The sequence below is a fragment of the Pteropus vampyrus genome, unplaced genomic scaffold (assembly GCF_000151845.1).
Source record: "Pteropus vampyrus isolate Shadow unplaced genomic scaffold, Pvam_2.0 Scaffold140, whole genome shotgun sequence".
Lineage (NCBI taxonomy): Eukaryota > Metazoa > Chordata > Mammalia > Chiroptera > Pteropodidae > Pteropus > Pteropus vampyrus.
The window spans coordinates 4,137,400-4,158,224 of NW_011888921.1; the positions used below are offsets into that span (position 1 = coordinate 4,137,400).

Consider the following 20,825-nt stretch of genomic DNA (forward strand, 5'->3'; position numbering starts at 1 on the left):
CTCCCCTTCCTTCCCAGGCCCCTCCTTCTCCCTCAGTCTTTCTCAGCACAGGGGTCCTCCCCATCTCCCTGGGCTGCTGACTCACAGCAATCAAAAGTGCCCCTGTGTGGACTCCCAAAGGTACCAGCAGTTGGGCTCTGCCACAGAAAGCCATACTGCTATCGGGGATCCCAGGGGGCATGCCATAGAAATGTCTCTCCCTCGTGGGTGTCCAGCCAACACCAAGGCAGGCAGCGGGGCACTTACTCTCAGACCAGGAGCGCCAGGAAGTCCTTTCTCACCAGCTTTCCCGGGCTCGCCCTGAGGGAGAGAGTGCAGGGCCGTGAGGTCAAGGGTTTGGTGGGAGTGGGGAGTAGAGCAGGCTGGGGAGACTGGGGCTTCGGGTCTGACAGATAGCAAAGGCTAAAGCTGAGTATCAGCACCTTCTCTCACGCTCAGAGGTATGAACTGAGGGTCTGCCCCATGGAACAATGTCCTGGTTGAGAGGTCCCAAAGCTCTAAGGAGCCCTGGTTTTCCCCAATCGCATGCACTCCGGCAGGACATGGAGGCCCTAGCTGCCCGTGGCACCAGGGACCCCGCTCATCACTGCCCTTTGGTTAACTCTGTTTAGAAGCCAGCCCTCTCCCCACGGGGCAGGGGGGTAGGTAGCACCACATGGGAAGAAATGGAAGGGCAGGTCGTTACTTACATTGGCACCTTTGGGGCCAGGGAAACCCATGACACCAGGCTGCCCACGAGCCCCCTGAGGACCTGGAGGTCCAGGGCGACCGTCTTCACCAGGGGCTCCCTGAAAGAGAAGACACCATTCTCAGAACAGACACTCTGATCACATTTGTCCATCCAACAGCTACTCAGTGCCTACTGTGTGGCAGGCACAGAGTTAGGCATTGGCTAGACACAGCATGTGGGCTTTACCAAGATTGTGACCCATACCGCACACATGGTATGTGGTGACAAGGCGCTGCTTAGCCCAGAAGTTTTGCCCCTGAGAGTGCATACTAGGTTTTGTTTTCCCGTGAGGGGAGGCCCAAATGCACAAGGGGGTGACATTTTCAGAGCTCACAACTACTGCACAGTCCATACCTGATCCCAGTACCTACCATCTGCCCTCTCCTTAACTCTCAAAATTCACAGGATGCTCCCACCCAAATTCCTGCCCCTCTTGCCACCTGCCTCCCCAAGGACACCCCCATAGCCCTCCCAAAAAAACAGATGATGAACTTACAGAAGGACCAACTTTGCCTTGAGGACCAGCATCACCAGGGCGGCCAGTGAGACCCTTTGTTCAGGAGAGAGAAGAAGATGAGTGTCAGAGCAGGTCCCAGGACTTCCCAGCCCTGGCAGCAGAGGGTTGCAGGGAACAGGAGGAAAAAGATACGAGGGGTCTGCTCAGAAGCCAAGGACAAAAGCAGCTCTGTACTTACCCGGGCTCCAGGAAGGCCAGGCTCTCCGGGACGGCCTGGGTCACCATTGGCTCCCTTGGGGCCAGCAAGGCCACTGGGCCCTCGCTCTCCAGGGGCTCCCTATACCAGAGGAGGCAGGGAGTCAGCGAGAGGCCATTAGACCAGAGATGTAGGAAGGGACCCCAGCCCCAGTTCCCCACCTCACCTTGGGACCTGCCAGACCATCTTGACCTGGGAAACCACGGTTGCCAGGAGCACCCTAAGAAGTGGAGAGGAGAAGCAATGAGTTAAAATGGCCCCTGACTCAATGTGGCTGCAGAGAACCTAGCCAGGCTCCAGGGGTCTATCCTCCAACCCATCAACCACAGTTTCTGTGGAGCAGTAGCCGTGGCTTGCAAGATTCTGAGACATTAACTTCTTGGGCCTGTCTCCACCTTTCTGGAAGGGAGCTCAAATTATTTCATGTCATCCTGGGGGTGGGGTCACAAATAAAGAAAAGGGAGACCTATCCCCTCGGTGGTGAGTAGAGAAAAGAGGAGTATGATATCCGGAAGGGCACAGGACTTGGCAGGAACGCAGAGCCACAAGGACTTGACTTCCATCTCAAGGTCACACACCAATGGAGGTAGGAACTCCTATCCCACTTACTCTTTCTCCAGGGGGACCGACGGGCCCAGCGCCACCGGGCTCTCCACGGGCACCTCTTTTGCCTTCTTCACCAGCAGGACCAGGGGCTCCTTGGGGGCCTGCAGGGCCCTAAGAACCAACACAAAAGAGAAACAGGCGAGTCTCCACCTGGCCCTGGGCAAGCTCTGGCCAGCACGTGGAGGACGTAGCCCTGGCAATTGTTCCAGGGCTGGGGACCTGAGGCAGGGAGGCCATGATGGATTAATGGCGGAAGAGCAGAAGTGGCCCAGCAGAAAGACAGAGGGTATAAAGTTCAAACTGTTCAAACTGGTCAAGCCAAAGATGGAAGCTGAAGCTGCATCTTCTCTACGCTGTTACATCCGCTTCTCCGGGCACAACCTGAGGTCCCATGTGAGGGCTACAGCTACAGAAGACATGGGCAGTGGGCTGGGGGATGCCGGGGGGATGCCTGGGGCATGGCTGCAGCATGGAGAAACAAGGGCTGGTAGACAAATACTCACAGGTTCTCCCTTCGGGCCTTGTTCACCTTTGAAGCCAGCAATACCAGGCTCACCCTTGACAAAAGAGAGAGGAAGGTTCTCACACTGAGTTCTCTCCTAGGACCTTGCCCCACTTCCAGAAACCCTAAAAGTGCCCACCAAAGGACACCAATGTGAACATGTGAAGGAGGGATGGAGTTTTGACTCCAGGGTGTCAGCGGGACTTGGGTTCACTCCAGGTTCTTACCGTCTGACCTTTCGGGCCCAGAGGCCCAGTTGCACCTTGGGGACCGGGCGGACCACGGGGCCCAGGAAAGCCGGGAGCACCAGCAATGCCAGGAGCGCCCTGTCAGCATGAGTAGAAGAGAGGGGCATCAGGAGAGGGTGTGTGGAAGGAATGACCCCACCTGGATGAGCCAAGTCCAAAGGCAACACTCACAGCAGATCCTTTGGCTCCAGGAATTCCATCTGTTCCAGGGTTACCCTGAAAAAGGAGATAATGTCATTATAAAATAAGCAGCAAAAAATAAACCCCAGCCCTCCCAGCCCTTCCAGGCCACAGGTCAGGGGGATAGACCCTGCCCATTCCAGGCATCATTCTGCTGGATGCTTCAAGGGGCGGACAGGGGACAGAGGAAGACACGTCTGTAGAGATGGGGGGCAAGCACTGGGTCAGAATGAAGTTTTGGATAAGGTTCCGCTTCCTTCACAGCTAAGCACAGAGTTAAGAGTGCCAGGGCCACAGACCCCAGGCCCTTCAGGCCAAAGAAAAGCTGCACTTACAGAGGCACCAGCAGGCCCAGGGGACCCAGGAGTGCCAGGTTCACCACGAGGACCTTGAGCGCCTTCGGGACCACGAGCACCGGTGGGACCAGCTTCGCCCTGGAAGAGACAGGTTGGGAATGAAGAAAAGACGGTGACACAGATCTCTCGAGGGTCTGCTTCTGCACGCATCAAAAAGCTGAGTCATGGGCGCACACCCACCCTGCAGATGAGCACACGTGTTCCCACAGGGGCCGCCTGACCAAGCTCACCAACCTGATGACTTCCCCCCATTGCCTCTCTACCCTCCACCTCCCCTCAACACTGTGAACTACCGTGAGCAAGTGCAGTTACACGCTATAGTGATGGGCAACATGTCGGTCCCATCAGCACCCATCGGAAAGCCTGTGCTGGGGCGTCCTGCCATCCTAGTATCAGGAGGTGATAGATGGAGAGCCGAAGGGGGCAAGCATCTCTATCTCCCCCTCTTCACCTATTTTTCTCCTTTGTTGAGGAAGTGGAGGCCCTCAGATACCTCAGCTCAGGGTGCCACTCTGCTGGTATCTGGCTGATGTGTGAACACTGCCGCCCCAGGCTCCGGGCCAGGCCCGTTTGAAGTGAGCCGGAAAGCCAGGGCAATCGCAAGCTGGGACAAGTGCCCCACTCTACATTTCCCTGCTCTGACTGAAGTCCAATTCTCAGGGGCTTCTGGCAGCCCCCTACCCCCGCCCTCCAAAATGGCCTCTGCTTTTACTTTCATTTTACCCTGAAAATTACAACTAGCTGATATCTGGGCTCTGGACGGCAGAGTCTCTGGGGAGGACGGCTGACCTGGAGGGAAGGCAGAGCCTACTCAGGTTTCTTCTCAGAACATTCTTGCTTCTCTCTTGTAATTATTATTTTCTAAAGGTCAGGCCCCCTCACCTTCCGCTGTCCCTCTTCACAATGGGTCTCCTTCACTGGCTCCCAGGGCCTCAGACACTGTCTGGTTACCATGGAAACACCCAGGAGGGGAAAAGCAACCTGATGCCAGTGACCACACGGAGGCTCCTTATTCATCTCCGGGTGGTGACAGGAGAGAATTCCCAGGGATGTGTGCACTGGAATCCCTCCTGGGCCACACGGGCCTTTCCCTGCCCTGGCTGGCCTCCCACTGGCCTCATTAATCCTCAGAAGAACTCAATTAACAGGGCTTGGAAGAGCCGAGCCCCCGCAGACGAAGGAGAGGAGAAGGAAGGACGCATGGAGCCTTCTCCACGCCCCTGCCCATTTCCCTCCAACTCTCTTCCGAGCCCAGAGTCGGCTGAGCTTTGCCTTCTTCCCTCCCATGCCTGGTCTTTCTGCTCCCTCCCAGGTCTCCGGTGTCTCCCATCTTTCTCGGCCTTTCCCCTCTCTGAAGCTGTAACTATAGTGCCTCCAGCTCTTTATCATTCCATCTCACTTTCCCTTCCAGCTGGGGACTCTGCAAAATGTCTGGCTCTTTTCCGTAGCTCCAAGGAGAGCAACGGTGGATGGGGGTGGAAGACACTCCTCAGAAGGGAAGGGGCATAGTCCAGGGGGGCAATCAGCTCAGGTTATGGAGGAAAGGGGTTCCAGACTCGACCACCAGGGCACGCACCTTGGCACCAGGAGCCCCAGGGAAGCCAGGACCACCGGCAGGACCCACGGGACCCTGGAGGAAGGAAGAGGGTACAGAGGTGAATGCCATTTCTGGGCAGAATCTCCGCAGACCCCGGAGTAAACCACCCCCACACCTCACGCTCCATCCCACCTTTGTACTGATTTGCCTGTACATCTTTTCTGGCTTAAGTCCCTGGATGAAAATTGTTCCCTATGCCAGTGTCCCCAGGCCTGGCTTCAGAAGGTAAAGCAACATTCTGACTATATACGTGGTGAGAAGCAGACGATTTTTCCACCTCTCTACCTATCCCTCCTCAAAAAAACAAAAACAAACAAACAAAAAAAAAAACAAAAAAAAACAAAAAAAAACCCAAAAAACAAAAAAACTGCCAGAAGGTAAAATTGAAACATCGAACCTCTGAAAATTGAACCACTGTTTCAAAGCTTATCAACAAGCTCGAGTATATTGAAAAAATCATTCTTCCTCCTTTCCAATAGAGGTCCAAGCACTGCTACGCTTACACTGAGCAAACACAGCAGACTCCACTGGGCCTCGGGAATAAACCTGCCGGGAAGGAAACAGACTTACTGGAGGTCCTGCAGGGCCGGGCTGACCATCGTTGCCACGGGCACCCTGTGAGCAAGCAGAAGGAAGCAGCCATTGTGAAAAGTGCCCACATGTCCAGTCCCTCCTTACCCACAGCCCACCTACACGGGAAACATGATGACGCTGTGCTCCCGGTCTTCCAGGGCTGAGCATGAGGCTGGTGAGGTGTGAGTGATGGGACACCATGTGGGAAGGAGCGGCCCACAGCAACTCCATGGTGGCTGCTTAAATGGGTGCTCAGGGGCCAGCAGAGGGTTTGGTCTCAGCTTAAATAAAGCTTGAGTAATTACCCAGCTATTCCATCATATCTTAATTTTCTGTAGACCTCACATATCCCCAACTCCAAGACCAAGTAATCATTTAAAGACTCAGAGAACTGGGCGGAAGGAAAATGAAATAGCCAAGCAGCACCCTGAGGTGCTGCCTCCCGCCTGCTCATGGCAGGAAGCACTTCAGGGCTTGGTTAAGGCCTCCAAGGCTTGGTTAGCCTCCTTGGTGAAGGCTTGGTTAAGGCCTCCTCTTGGTAAACTCCAGACTGCCTCTGTACTCTGGCCCCTCCCTGACAACCTGTTCCTAAGGAAAACAAAGATGCTCACAGGACGTCTGCCGCCAGGCCAAGAAGATGCCCTGTGATGGGGACAGGGCACCCAGCACAGCCCATGGACCACATCTGAGCTCATGCCCCTGAGACTCCTTCACACTGAAAAGCAAGGCTGCCGGCTCTTTCTCTATAGAACTTGCACTCTGAGAGTTTTTTCCCCAGGTTTGTGGTTAGAACCCCTCAGTTTCACTCTCGGGGCCCAGGGAACTTTTATCCAAACTCCGGGAACCATTAGGCTAGGCTGGGCTGGGGCCGGCACCTGATCCTTGGCAGAAGACCGGAGCAGGCCAGAAGGTGACCTTTCCCTAGCTGAGCCCCACCTGCCTGCCTTTGCCTCTCCTCAGAAGCTGAAGAAGGATGCTTTAGGGGGAGCTCATGTTTTAAATAAGACTCAAATCTTCTTCCTGGCTATGGTCCATTTCTCCCAACTGACACTCTCCAGGTTGGCATTAAACAGGAAAAAAAAAGCAAGAGAAGACTTAACAAAAAAATGTCAGGGAACATAAAGCCTTCGAATTGGCCAGAGCCCCTCTGGGCTGGCCTGGCTGCTTTGGCGCACCCTCCCTCCAGGGCTTGGCCAGAGGAGAGGCCTAGGCCAGACGTGAGCAAAAGGGAGCTGTGTTGCTGCTCCGAGAGGCCAGAGCTGGGGTGGCATCAGAGGCTCTCCCTGCAACAAGCCGGGGGGAGGACAGAGTCGGGCCCAAAGCGGGGGCAGGGAGAGGGGGGCACGTGACTACAGTAGGCAGAAGCCAACCCAGCCAGTCCCTGGCCCAGCTTGGACATCAGGCCCATACTTGGAACTATGTTACATTGTCAACCTTCTACGCCAAATCCTACGCATGCCCTGCCAGCTTGACTACCATGGGGACAGCAACCAGCAAGGCGGATCACAAAGCAGGGCCCACTGTGCCTAGGAAGGAGGGCGAACAGGTCAGGGGATGCCGCTCATCTTCGTCCCTCATGGGGGCAGCCACCGTGGCTCTAGGCCTGGCCAAAAAGCCACAACCCAGGTCCTGTTAATCTGAAGAAAGAGTAGTGTTTCTTGGCAGGCCCAGTGCTCTCTAATCCCTTCATACAAAGTGACCCCGAGACAAGATACTTCAGCAGCTCTGGCTGACAAATGCGGGTAGAGGCTGCTTATTACTTCACTGATCTGCTTTTGAGGAACATTTCTGCCAAACAGATACAATATCTGCAAAGCAGCACGAGTGAATGAAACTGATTTACTCTGGCCAGCCCTGCGAGGACCATGAGGAGGGGCCTCGGGGCTTGGGTGGTTGGGGTATAAAATCAACAGAATAATCTTTCTCATACACGGCTTTCCTCGCATCGCTCGCCTGACAAAGCGCCTACACGGGCTCTCTCTACTGCTAAGGGATCAGAGCTAAGCACCTGCACCCTCCATCGGCTGTAAATCCCCTGGCTCTTAATTTCCCACATTAACAAGAGGGCACCAAAGTCTGAGCCTGCCAAGCTTTATTCATCGTAAGCTATTTAACCTTTCTCTGCCTCCATTTCTTCTTCTCTGAAATGGGGAGCATAGTAGAATCTATCTCATAGGATCTGAGGGAAGATTAGATAAGACGAAGCACGTAAGGCATTACACATAGGAAGTGCCCATGTAACGGTGGCTGCTGGTATCATATCATAACACCACGGGCAGCAGCAGCGTCATGTATAAAGGCCCTGGCAGATGATGCTAGATTGTTATATTTTATAAGGCTTCATCTGAGCAACTAAAAGAATAGAAAGTAGCACCGTACTATAGCCACTGTAAGTCTGTCTATAAATTCGCACTAGGTTGACTGAGGAATGAGCGTGCACTGTTGAGGGGGTTACCTGAATAATCCAGACTAGTTAAGAAAGAGTCCTGCCCTCGCCACCAAGCTCCCCACAACCTACCCCCTCCTTTGACTGAACAGACCCCGTCTGGGAATTTGTGAGGGCACACTCAGAGTGAACCCTGTGGGGTAACGATACTCTCTACACCTCACAGCATTGTTCTGAGAGTTCCATGTGAAACTGCCTTGGAAACTCTTAAGTGCTGGGCAAATGGTGGCCTTTGGCCTTGTCAGTTACTCACTGCGGCACCAGCAGGGCCAGTCCGTCCTCTCTCACCAGGCAGACCACGGGGACCCTGGAATACACACCAGGACAGCAAGAGCATGAGTTGACTTAACAACACGCTGTGCCATCACTTCTACCTGCGGGCCCTTCCCAGACACCCGACGGGGAGGAAATGTGCATGCGCCCAGGAGGCAAAGGTGCGGGTGCCCTCCTGACTCATGCAGGACTCCTCGTGGCACAGCAGAGGCCTTTCTGTCCAGGCCGAACACACAGATCCTCCCGTTGTGACTGAGTGGGGGCCTGGTTACAGGCTCACTCGCCTCTCCTAATAGATGAGCTCCCCGACGTGTTGAGAATGAACAGAATTTTTAAAAATTCAAGCACACTTAAATTGTATTAAGGCTGTATTTCAAGGAAATGTTGGTGAAACCTTGAACAAATCATCTGTTTAATACACTTTGCTTTTTGCTCATAATCGGATCAGTATATAAAACTGAATAACTACTTTGCATAAAGGAAGCACTGGCGTTTAGGGAGGAGCCATCCGCTGGGCTGCAGGAGGTGCCAGAAGGGTATCTGGAAGCCCTCCAGGGGTGATGCTCATACTCACCATTGGGCCCGGAGAACCATTCTCACCAGGGGAACCACTCTCGCCCTGGAAAAAAGATGCTCAGCGTCAGTGACTGGGACCCTTCTGCCAGCCCCAGAAAAGTCCCAAGGAAGAGAATGAAAGCTCTGGTCATCTCAGCTGTCACTGACACCCCCAAATATCAGTTCTGTGTGGAATGACCTCTCAAGCTCTCTTTGTCCTCAGGAGATAGGACTGGGTGTTCCCAACCGAAGCTGTTCTGATGTCCTGGCTCTACTAAGCTCAATGGCATCTCCTTGACTAAGAAGAAAGGCTCCCCATCATCTCCCTCCATCTCCCGTCTCTCCCTTGTGCTTCCTGGTTCTTACCTTCACACCTGGAGCACCAGCTTCGCCCTTAGCACCATCCAGGCCTGGGTAACCCTAGAGGACAATAGAAAACATTCAATCACACTTCTGGGGAACCTGGATAGGAAGAAATACACATGCCCCCAAATGCTTTTCTTTCCTCCCAGGCAATCCCTTCCTTCTAACACCCTCGCCCACGATACTTACTCTGTGACCTTTGACACCAGGAAGGCCTGGGGTTCCTGGGAAGCCCCGAGCACCCTGCAATCCCAAGAGGAGACGTCAGGACACACAGCAGAACCAGGTAAAGGCTACCCAGAGCTGCTAGTCGGCCCTCGGAGCCAGCTCCCTAGGGCTGTCAGGGAGCAGGGCAAGGCTAGGACAGCTCTTTAAGTAAACCCCAGACTCTCCTTCACTGTGCTTCGCCCATCTTATGCAAAGTGGGTAGAAACAACAACTGCCCAGCCTCCCCCACGAGCCTGCATTAGGATCATAAACAAGACCAGCAGCATGAAGGCGTGATACATGTGGGGACTGCTGGAATTTCATTTTAGAAGTGAGCAAACTGAACTGGATGAGCTGGGTGTGAGGCCACTGCCTTGACTGCAAGGAAGGACGTTTGAGGCTGGGAAAGGTGGGCTTTACCTGAGGGCCAGGAGGGCCTCTTTCGCCAGATTTTCCAGGCTTTCCAGCTTCACCCTGTAGGAAGACATGCACCTCAGTTTCCTCGGAAGACACGTTAGCATAGTTAGCATACTCCAAACAGCACCTCTTCTCTCAGCCCTCCGTGCCTTTGTTCTCCTGCTGACTCACCTCCTTCGTATTCTAGACTTCCCTGAATATCTTTCCTGGGTCACGATGTATTCTTTGGGATGGCTGCCCGTTGGGTAGGCAAGTGCCTTGTCCCCACCAGCTTCCACTTCCCCTGGTGGGCTCTCTCTCTCTGCTCTCCTGGACTCTGCTGACTGGGCTCTTGCTCCCTAACCTCAGGAGACTTTGTCTAATGTGATTCATAAGAACGGCTCAAGTGCCAACTCTTGTCTCTTTGTCGCATCCTTTGTAGACATCCTGACTCAGGCCGAGCTTTCCTAACTCATTTACAATTAAGATAATGCCGGGTTGTTGAACGTTCCCGTCTTTTGTTTTTTCTTCTCCACACCTTTTCCCATGGTGTTCTCCCTCTCCCTTCTCTCCTGTCTCAATTTCCCTTCCTGAAGGTAATGATGTTTTAATTATTTCCCTTCTCAATGTATCCATGGCAGTCCCCAGGGCACTTGCAAGCTAAGTTGCAAGTGGGAATTAGACAGTAGACAGAGTTCGAGTCTGACTGACCAGTCTTGCCCTTTACGATACCTCCCCCGGGGCTAAGCCAATCTCCACTCCAGCACACACGCTCTCCAGGCCCTTTCATAGAGGCAGCCATTTGTGTGACTACTCAGGTATACTCACATCATCACCAGGTTTTCCAGGGGGCCCAGGAGGACCACGGGGACCCATGGGACCCTACGAACAAAGTAAGAGAGTTTAAGAGATGGTTGGAGGGGAAAGGCACCGAATCAGTGGACAAAGCTTTGGGATTGTGGCTTTTAGAAGCTAGTTCCTCTCTAAGGAAGAAAAATGGGAAAACCCCACTTTGTGCTGAGAGAGAGCAAAGGTCCTGAGCAGATCATAGTGGGAGGCAGCAGACAACACAGGCCAGCGGTGGCCCAGAAAAGGGACGGTCATGACAGAGTTCTTGGTGGTCCTTGGTGCATTTGGTTCTCTGTCAGAGCTCCCCCATCTGGGTCTCCATTGGGCCCCTCCACTGTGGGAAAGCACAGGGCAGGTGGGAGCGGGGGTTGGCAGGACTGGAATCTGAGTGGTGCGTCTCGGAGGCTCCCCAGGAGGAGGGCAGGGCCCGCGCTGGTACTCACGGAGACGCCAGGTTCCCCTGGTTCACCAGGGTTGCCTTGAAATCCTTGAGGGCCCTAAAAGGTAAAGTGAGGACACAAAGTTGACCCCCACAAACTGACATGCAGTTTGAAACCATCTGTACTGTCACTGAGAAGAAAAGACTCAGTACTTACGGGAGCACCAGCAGGGCCTGGAGGTCCTCGCGGTCCCATGGGGCCCTGCGTTAGAACAGAGAATGAGAATTTACTGGAAATGCTCCAGCAGCAGCCTCTAGTGTGCCACCTCCTCCCAGCAAGCAGCCCAGACAAAGGACAAGGAGCTATTCTGTGGGCAGGGGGCCTACAGTGGCTGCTCCCTCTCATTTCCCACTCCCCACGCAACAATCTATTTTTATTTATAGGCACCATTTGGACAGAGGAGCCGGCCTTGCTTTCTCCTGGACGGCAGCCATGTTTACTAAAGTCTGAGTTTCATTTAGCATGTGCCAAGTCAGAGCTACAGGGCTGAGATTTCCTGCTAGAAGTCTTGTGGATGCTGGAGAACAGTGGCTGCTGTCTGCATTCTTCAGTTCTCATTCCAAGAGCAATAGCAACTGGCCTTCTAACAGATCGGCCTATATGCATCTCTCCATCCTCATTCTTCTGAGTCACTCCAGCGCATCATTAAAACTGGCATCCATCGCCATTAAAAACCAAATGCTTTGGGATAACTAAATAGGAGGTCACATAACTGATAGAGAGGAGCTGCTCTAAGCAGTTATCTGTGAAGTGAGGTTGTCAGAGTCTCTGGCTCTGCTAAGCGCCACCTCCTGCCATTTTGGCTGAAAGAGCTGGTTGTCTTTTCTTACCATTGGTCCTTGCATTACTCCCATCTGGGCGCCACCGGCCTTTTCATCAAATCCTCCAGCCATCTGGGCAGCAAAGTTCTGCAAATAAACCCGACATCATTAGGAACTTGAGAGTCTCTAGGTTTTTTCCTACTTGGCGGGGTAAGCTATATGTGGATAGAAAAAAACTCTATTTAGACAAACTCTAATTGCTGGAGATTAACTAGCATTGACCAGAATTACCAATGATTCCTAGAAAATCATTTTGGAAATGTGTTATCAGATGACAGTGGCATAATCATTTTCCTGGAAGATAAAGTGTTATTTGGAGGAGTACCAGTTACTTGCATTCGTTTTATAAAATGACTTTTTTTAAAATTCTAAAATAGTAAATACATTCTTGAACATGAATTGAGGACTACAACCAAAACTTCACTTTTAAAAGTGGGTTTTTCCTTCAAAACTTTAAAGCCCAGCAAAAAATTAAAATTGACAGTCTTGAAATATTTTAGCAAGTAGGCATCTGTGAGTTTAAAATTTAAAAATTTACAAGACAGAAAACATCAAAATGGCAAACCTGCAAAAACTGGGCAATAATATAATTTGTTGATTGGTTTGATTCCAAAAATGACTTTAGCCACACACCTTCACTCAGTGGGGCTCTTTCATGAGAATGAATAGTTATTTGGAATGTACTTGGCAAGGGCCAAGAATAAATGTCTTCCAAGGACAGTGGTCACTCTTCTTCCAGGGAATTACAAGCACCCAGTCATCCTCTCCCCTAACCCCCATGCCCTCTCCCAAGAATCAACCACACAGTACAGACGCCAGGGAGCCAGGTAACTGAAGACTCCCTTTGCAGAAACCCAATGAGAGAAAAAAGTCAACCCTTAGTGCCATAGTCTCATGCCTAATATGTGATTCCACTAAATTATAGGTCTAGGGGAGAAGCCCAGGGACAGGCTGTGTACACACTGCTGGCAGCCCTGGGAGCCAGCCAGATAGGTGTGAGTAGCAATTTAGAAGCCACATTTCTGGAGGGACAGTCTGAAGAAAGGGGATATAAGGATACTTACTCCACCAAGGCCAGGGGGCCCAGGGGGGCCAGGAGGGCCAGGGGGGCCAGGATTTCCAGGGGTCCCAGGCTCTCCATCTCTGCCACGAGGTCCAGGGGCACCCTTGGCAGAAAGAGAAAAAGGCACCAATGTGCAGCAGTGTTTATGCAAGGACCACCAGTCCAAGGGCTGCCCTTCAGGTGGTGGCCAGGCACGTAGGGGGGCCTTAGAAGACTGGAGAAGTCCACAAAGGTCGGGCAGTGTTGTTTCTCTACTCACTTTTTCACCTTTGTCACCACGATCACCTCTGGGTCCTTGTTCACCTGCAGGTCCCTGAAGGTGAAGAAATGTTGATATGATAGCAAGGCCAGGGGCCTGCAGATCCGTAACTCGAAGGAGGGGTGGAGGAAAGGCTTTCTCCCTTTTTTACCTGAGGCCCAGGGGGTCCTTTGGGTCCTACAATCTGTGAGAGAGAGGCCCACAGGATGGCAAGTTAGAGCGGACCACAAGGAAATGACTCAGAGCAGTGTAAGCAACATGGTGGGAGGATAATTTTTACTTACATCCTTGATGTCTCCAGGTTCTCCTTTCTGTCCCTGAAACATGACACATTCATAAGATTGAGTCAAGCAAGCCCACCAGCCCTAAGCACAAAATCCTGCATCGAGGTGCCCTCTGCAACAGACCTCGTCTGACATCTAAAAAATGACAGCCTGAAGGAGCATAGCATTGCTTGTGAAGAAGGAACTAGAAAAGCAAAAGAAAAGCAAAAAAGAAAAAACCCTCACCTTTGGTCCTGGTTGCCCTGCAAGTGAAAAAAATAGAGAAGAAAAATGTAAGATTGATGAGATGGAGCAGTACACGTTCTTGTCACTCAAATGCTCTTTAAGGGATCAAAGAAAAAGGACACAACCAAGGAAGGAGGCGGCTTTCAATTACTCCACTGAACCTTCTGTTGGGGTCTTAGGGTTACTGGGGTCCTGGGGTTGCTGAGGTCCCATGAAGAACAGAGATGACCCAGACTTTGTTATTCAAAGAGCAGTCAGCATGCAAAAGAATGGAGCAGGGGCAATAAGAGGAGCTCAAATTCTAATCAGCCACCACAAAGGAAAGCACCAGAAGCTGGTGTTAGGTTCAGTCTCTTCTTTCCCCCATAGGGTAGGAAGGCCTTCCCGCAGCCCCCAAGCCCTCCCAGAGAAAGTTAGGTAGTTAAAAATGCCTTACATTCGAGCTGAGTCTCCTTGAAGCAAGCACAAGAAGAAAAAAAAAACAAAACAGCAGGCACAAGAGTTATATAGGGCATTGGAGTCAGTGCCACCCCAAATCAGTAACCCCTTGCCCTTTGCAGCATCAACAGTAAAGGCAACCAACACTTCACTCACAGAGACCCCCTGAGAAATGACCTGAGAATCTGGACCATAAAAGCAGCTTCCCCAAGCAACTTCCCAGTGTTGATGAAGTGATAAGGAAAGGCAACTTCTCCCTTCCCTTTCAACTTTTTATCTGCTTAAGCGGAAAGGGAACAGTGAGGGCCACCCATGAGGCCTAGACCCTCATCCCCCCGCCCCCCCGCTGCCCCAGGGAGACAGTGCAAGTATTTGAGTGCTGGGGAGGTCACCTGCACACATCATCCACCAGCACTGGTTCTAGCTGGGAGTTTGTAACTGCCCACCAGAGTGCAGGCATAAGGAGCTCAGTCCCAGCACCATCTACATCCTTCAGCTCTGGGAGTCCCAGAGCCCAGCTCCTTCTCTTATTAATGTGCTTCTTAACTGGCAGTCAATTCCGAGAAAGGTAAAAACAAAAGGAAACTGCCACCAATGTTCCCCATCTCAAAGAGGGAGCCTGCCCACTGTCTCCCAGTAGCCAGCAGAGGGTTTCTTCTCCCTGAAGAACATATATTTGAGGGTCTTCTAAGGAGAAGACAAGATGTGGGTCATACAGGAGGAATGAATCTGTGGTTTGACCGAACGGAGCAGTCAATCTCCACTGTGGCTCTAGTAATTTGCAGGGCTGATTCCAGAGAGGACACTTTAAGAAGCATATATTTTGGTGGTGTTAGGTGAGGAAGGACCCCGCTAGTGTGTCGGGCTCTCTCAGTTTCAACCTGCAAGCTAGAAGTGGCCTTTCCTTTCAGCCTCAGCTGCTGGGGTCCCATGGATAACCAGCCCCTCTGCTTTGCAGAGATGACCAGCATCCATGAGAGGGCATTTGCTGCACCTGCAAGTAATTTATTTATGTGGAACAGGAAATAAATAAATTACGACCACTGGCAGTGGCGAGGTCAGTTGAGCAGATGGGGCAGCACTCTCCGAAGGGGGTCTCGGGGCTGAGGCAGTCTTTCATGTCTTCACAGATTATGTCGTCGCAGAGGACAGTCCCAGTGTCACAGACACAGATCCGGCAGGGCTCGGGCTTCCACACATCCTTATCATTATACCTCTGCCCATCCTGCACACAGCTGCCAGCCTTCTCTGCACCAAGGGTGGAGCAAGGGAAGCAGAGAGCAAAAGGAAGGAGGGGGCGGGAGCCGGAAGAGAAAAAGAGAAAGAGGTTGCAGTCAACTTGACATCATTCAAATGCTGAAGAATGTGGACTCGGGCAACCCAAACACAGAGAACTTGAAGATTATTTTTCTAAGATATCATTCATTCTTCCATGTATTCAACAAATATTTATTGTGTGCCTTGCACTATGCTGTCTATTCACCAGTGAAACTCCTGACCCAGCAGTGAGGGGAGGCAGGTACTATACTGTTCTCACTTCACAGGTGTAGCATGAGGGAGACATGATGTGGGGAACAGCAGGAGCAAGTTAGAGCAGGAACAGAAGAAGATGAGACTCTGAATGAGAACTCAGGGGCTGTAAAGATAGAGGAGAGGGGAAAACGGAGCTATGACCTCCCCCCACCCCAGCACAAGAACAGAAGCCTTCTTTATTCTGCCTTCCTCTAGGAATTATGGGACTTGCTAAATACAACTGACAGCTAAAATTCAGAAGACATGAAGAAAATTCTACCCACAAAAATTAGAATCTATAAACAGTTAGGTTCCAACAGTGAATATGGAAGTGGGGAGCTGAAAGCAGGAACTATTAGAATTAGAATCTTGTCTCGTTCTTTAAACCACATTAGGATCAGGGCCAGTTGGGGGAGGAGGATAGGCCCATTCAAACAATACATTTGGGACCCAAGCAGGCTAATAAAATGCCTTGGGAGGCAAATAGGGCCAAAGAGCCCTCATCGCTGACCTCCCTGGAGAGACCCTGCCTCCATCTGAAGACAACACCCCAATTTGTGGGGCAGGGGGCTTTGAATGCTGGGCCTGGGCTAAGAATTAGCCCGTCCAGGCCTGGCCTCCACCAAGAGTGCAGACCAAGACTGGCAGCGACGCGTCCCTTCCACAAGTGCCCTGCCGTCTGGAATTCACCCTGCAAATGAAACATATGCTGACAAGAGCGCTCCGGAGAGCGCCAAGGGCTAAAGAGCCCGCACCACGTGCTAGGGAGCGCCCAGCGCTGTTTTTCTCATCAAAATCTCCAAAGCAATGGCAACTAACTGCAGGGATGAATAATAGGAAAGAGCTACAAACCAGGTGGGCGGAGACAGAAACGAGCCTGCCTCTTGCTCTTTAAGGAGAGCCTGAAAACCTAGATACACCTTTCTTTTTCTCTTTTACACTAGAAGAAATCCACTCAGCCTTTAGGCAAGACAATCGCGGGGAGCGGGGGTAGGGGATCCCAGGGGATATATAGAAGGTTAATGGTCTCCCATCCGGATTAAGGAAGAGCCCACCTTCACCTAAGAGGTTCCAGGACGGAAAGAGGGAAATGCTGAGAGAGGGGTGTGCACCCTGAATGTGGATCGGATTTCGCTAGGCAAGGCGACGGGGATGCGCGGGCGCAGGGGCGGGGCCAGGAGGCGCTGGGCGTGAGAGCCGTTGTGTGACTCTTTGTGGCCGCGGCTCTGGACGTGGCTCAGCCAGAGACACTGGGAGGGTGAAAAGTGGGATTAAATGACTGCCCCAGAAAGGAGCCAGCACCGTAACCGGATCCCCTAGGTGTGGACAGAGGAGCCCAGCACCACCATAACTGCTGTTCCAAACGGCTGCCGATAGCATCCCCGCGCGCCCGATCGGGTTCCGCTCATTACCGCAGCCCCATATAAGTGATTCTTTGTAGCAGGCCAATTAAAAAGTTACCTCTTTCGGGGAACTGTTTCGCTCCGCCGCCGCTTTGCGCAGAGCTGGAGCCCGGGAGGTGGCGGCAGGCGGGCACAGGGGGGCATTGTGGGAGAGGGGGGTCGGGGAATCCAGGGGAACCCACCGGACCTCGCTGCTCATGAATGGGGCTTTTCTCGAGTGCACACAGAGCCCGATTCACAGGTCTCCGCAAGGAACCAGTTTAAATAAATACGGGCAGCGTTTCAGCCCCATCTGGAAGCCATCGCTGCCAATCTCCCAACGCAAACAAGCTTACAAAGGAGGATTGAGGTCTCTCCCCCGGCTGAGGGGTACTTTTGGAGGCGAGGGCTGTGAAATGCAGATGTGGGTCAAAGACGCCGCCGCCAGTAAGTTTCTCAAACTCATGGAAAGACGGGGAGGAGGGGCGTGCCGGAGCTCCAGGTTTCTGACATTCCTGAAGTCCACGCAGACTGAGCCTTTCCCCACGTCACATTTTTGGGTCTGCTGGCCCGGGGGAGGGGGTTATGGAGCTGGGATGAGCCAGGGCGCAAAATCAGCGGCTCCGATGCACTCCCCCTGGGGAGGAGGAGAAGCGACTGGAAGAGCTGGGCCTAAGAAGCAGGAATTCACTCCCTCCCGGGAAAGCGGCGGCAGCGAAAGCGCTCTGCCACTTAACTGAGCGCCTCCAAATACCAGATGGAGAATTTAGGAATTATTTTAGAGTCACTTAGCTAATTCCGTTGCGCACTAAAGCAGAGGTCAGTCGAGAAGACGGCTTTGTTAGTGTGTACATTTAATTTTAAGACAAAAATATAGTCAGTCTGAGCTAGGGCCACTTATAGACACATCATATTTCAACAGGTGCCCGGGCCCGCTCCGCCAATTTAGCGCACCACGCGACCACCCGGCCAGGATCTCTTTGGGGCTGTGCCACGGGCTCCAGTCTTGCTCCCGCCCCCATCAGCCGCTCTAATGAGCCGAAAGTCCTCCTGCCCCGCAGCCTCCCAAACCGTCTCTGGAGACAGCCTGGTGGCAGAGGAGACCTCATAGAGCCTCATCGGCAGAGGGACTTTGATTTTCCCCTCCTCCCCCCGCCCCCCCAAAAAAGTTTTCCCTGCGATTGATTTACAATCTGTAACATGCAAAGAGAAGGCTGGAATCCCAGCCGTCGGAAACGTGCCCAAACACGTGGAAAAAAATCTCTGTACCTAATACACTTTCCAGGCTTCGTTTGTCCTAAATATAATCCCAGACAGTGGGACTTAACCAAAGGAGGCGATGGAACGATGGGGTCCTAATGGCCTTTGGACCAGATTGTAAAACTGCCATCTCTAACTATATTCATTTGAAATAGTTATAACAATTGACTAACTGTGCCCCCTCCCCTGCTACACACACGTACGCACGGGCGCGCGCGCACACACACACACACACACACACACCCGCAGCCTAGCTCAAAGAATTTCAGAAACTCAGAAAAGTAATTCATTGTAGTTCCTCGGGGGTTTGGGAGAGAGACCATGGGGAGAGGGCGCTATTTTCCAGGGCGTTTGAAAAGCACGGTCTGGTTGGAATGCTATCCCCCTTCAGATGGCCTTCCCTACGGGAAGTTTGGCGGGGGGCAGGGAGCGGAGATGCGAACGGGGGCTGCACCTTGCTCCAGGGCCAGCCGGGACCGGGAGGGAGCCCACAGAGGCACTGAGGTCTCAGAGTGCCCCTCCTAAGTCTTTCTTTGTGGCTTTGGATTTCAGCCCACCACTTCCAGAACATCTCCTTTGTCTGACTCCCTTTTGAACCCCCGGCCACCAACCGCTGGACACGACTGCGAAGTCTATCCCTTGGCGCGCGCTTCCTCCTTTGCTCGTGCTTTTTCTCTCCTACTTCTAGATCGATGGGTCACGACCTGTTTTCCTGAACTCCGAGTGCTTCAGCGAGGCGAGTCGTGTGCCTGTGCGCTTAATTATCAAAGCTAGTAGAAAAGAGCGCGCTTAAATCTGTGCGCAAACCTCTCCGACCCGACGCTGTGCACGTTTAATATTCCTAGAAGCGGAGGGACCTGGAAAAGCCTCTGACCGCGGCCCGCACAGAGGACGTTTGGATAGAGTCGCCGCCTTGCAAAACTCCGCTCGCGAAGCTCCTGCTCATCCTGCACCGAGTCTCGGCGTTCTATGACCCCGAGAGCCTTTCTAATCCGGAGCCGCGGGCTCCAGAGCGGCAGAGGGCCGAGGAGGAGGATGCGGAGGGACGGCATAGAAGGGTGGCAAGCAGGGGCGATGGGCGACTTACGGACATCCTGGCCGTGACACCGAAGGACAGCGGCGACGAGTAGCGTCAGCAGCACCAGCGTCTGGGAAGCCCCCAAGCGGATCATGGCTCACCGCGGGGCCTGGCGGAGCCGGGCCCGAGCGGAGCGCGGCGAGGCGGCAGGAGCACGGCGTGGGTCCGGGTCTCTACCGCGCCCTCATGCAGGAGGCCCTTGGAGCAGGAGGAGGAGGCAGGAGACCCGGCAGCCCAGCAGCGCTCTGCGTCTTGTCCCCTCGGCGGCGCTGGTTATATGCGCCCGGCCCCACTTGAAGCTGGTGAACTGGCCCAAACCGCGGGCCGCCCCGGGCCCCCCGCGGGGCTGTAACCTGAGACCCCGCCCCCGGAGCCCGCCCAGGCCCAGCCAGAGCCCGCACCTGCCTGGGCCGGACTCCCCTCTCTGCTAGCCCGGCTTCCCGCCCCCCACCCCTAGTGTTCCGAGTGGCCTGATCGGGCGGGGCGCAGAGATGGCCCTTGTCCTCCCCCACCCGGGGCTGTGGCACTGCCCCCTCCGACCACCAGCGAGAAGGGGGACCTCCGGCCCCTCCCCTCGGAGTTCTGGCCGGATTGGAGGGGCGGGGGGCGGGAGCTGAGGGTGTTTGCAGAGCCTCAGGCCAAGAGCCCTAGACCAGGACGGAAAAGACTTGGGAGAGAGGAGGGAAAAGCGGTAGAAAGGACCAGCAGGGGAGGAAGAGGGGGTCCCCACATTGGGACCTTGGGCGGCAGCGGGTGGTGGAGCCCTGGAAGGTATCTGGAGTCCTAAACCTTGGAGACTGGCAAACAGTGCCAAGTTGGGGGCCCTTCCCCGGGGTACCTGCCCCCCGGGCTCCCACCTGGAAGTTCAGAGCGACAGCCCCCAACCCTTCCCCCATCCAGCTATGCAATGAAAGAGCCTCCTCTGGAGCCTGGGCAGACATTGGTCGGAGCTGATCGCCAGGAAAGGGGCCGGTGTGTTACAGCACAGAGGGAGACCTGTGTGAAGGTGTGGGGGGCGGGGGCAGGTCCTGGGAAAGGGACTCGAGGAGCCAGAGAGGACGGAGGGAGCCGAGACTAAATTGTGCACGCTGCCCAGGTGGGGGACCGTCTAGTTCCAGGTTCAGACGTGGTGTCTGCTCTTCCTGGCCTGGCTCCGGGAGTCCCAGGGGAAGTGGGAGGTGCCCCCCCGCGTTGAGCAGCTTTGGCCAGAGACGGTTGGTCACTGCTGCAGCCCTGTCCAGGGAGCGAGGAGACAGTTCCAGCTGGACAGAGCTCTCTGAGCCAGAGGAGAAGCCAGAATTTCTTAGTTGGCCCTCCGCTTTCCACCTCGCCTCACCTTCCCCGGTGAGGGCTCTCTGGCACTTTGTTCCAAGCTCTGCCTTCTCCCCAGGGCTCAGCTGTAATCATCACTTTGCTTGTGGTGCCTCCTTTGATGCCAGGGAAGAAACACCTCCAAACGGACCTTCTTC

At 53.6% G+C, this 20,825-nt stretch overlaps 1 protein-coding gene across 1 annotated transcript in view; it reads right to left on the bottom strand.

The window, feature by feature from the left end:
* Nucleotides 1-19,661, bottom strand: part of COL2A1 (collagen type II alpha 1 chain) — a 31,194-nt gene extending 11,533 nt beyond the window's left edge. Inside the window, exons 1-28 of the mRNA XM_023535401.1 lie at nucleotides 19,366-19,661; nucleotides 15,166-15,372; nucleotides 13,687-13,703; nucleotides 13,462-13,494; nucleotides 13,329-13,361; nucleotides 13,178-13,231; nucleotides 12,920-13,021; nucleotides 11,865-11,942; nucleotides 11,191-11,235; nucleotides 11,038-11,091; nucleotides 10,574-10,627; nucleotides 9,770-9,823; nucleotides 9,332-9,385; nucleotides 9,146-9,199; nucleotides 8,799-8,843; nucleotides 8,205-8,258; nucleotides 5,503-5,547; nucleotides 4,912-4,965; nucleotides 3,315-3,413; nucleotides 2,971-3,015; nucleotides 2,779-2,877; nucleotides 2,553-2,606; nucleotides 2,053-2,160; nucleotides 1,610-1,663; nucleotides 1,426-1,524; nucleotides 1,227-1,280; nucleotides 690-788; nucleotides 247-300 (exon numbers count right to left, since the gene is read on the bottom strand). Coding sequence (XP_023391169.1) covers nucleotides 247-300; nucleotides 690-788; nucleotides 1,227-1,280; nucleotides 1,426-1,524; nucleotides 1,610-1,663; nucleotides 2,053-2,160; nucleotides 2,553-2,606; nucleotides 2,779-2,877; nucleotides 2,971-3,015; nucleotides 3,315-3,413; nucleotides 4,912-4,965; nucleotides 5,503-5,547; nucleotides 8,205-8,258; nucleotides 8,799-8,843; nucleotides 9,146-9,199; nucleotides 9,332-9,385; nucleotides 9,770-9,823; nucleotides 10,574-10,627; nucleotides 11,038-11,091; nucleotides 11,191-11,235; nucleotides 11,865-11,942; nucleotides 12,920-13,021; nucleotides 13,178-13,231; nucleotides 13,329-13,361; nucleotides 13,462-13,494; nucleotides 13,687-13,703; nucleotides 15,166-15,372; nucleotides 19,366-19,450 — 1,887 coding nt within the window. The 5' untranslated portion in view covers nucleotides 19,451-19,661. The remainder of the gene's footprint in view (nucleotides 1-246; nucleotides 301-689; nucleotides 789-1,226; nucleotides 1,281-1,425; nucleotides 1,525-1,609; nucleotides 1,664-2,052; nucleotides 2,161-2,552; nucleotides 2,607-2,778; nucleotides 2,878-2,970; nucleotides 3,016-3,314; nucleotides 3,414-4,911; nucleotides 4,966-5,502; nucleotides 5,548-8,204; nucleotides 8,259-8,798; nucleotides 8,844-9,145; nucleotides 9,200-9,331; nucleotides 9,386-9,769; nucleotides 9,824-10,573; nucleotides 10,628-11,037; nucleotides 11,092-11,190; nucleotides 11,236-11,864; nucleotides 11,943-12,919; nucleotides 13,022-13,177; nucleotides 13,232-13,328; nucleotides 13,362-13,461; nucleotides 13,495-13,686; nucleotides 13,704-15,165; nucleotides 15,373-19,365) is intronic.
* Between the last annotated feature and the right edge of the window lie 1,164 nt (nucleotides 19,662-20,825).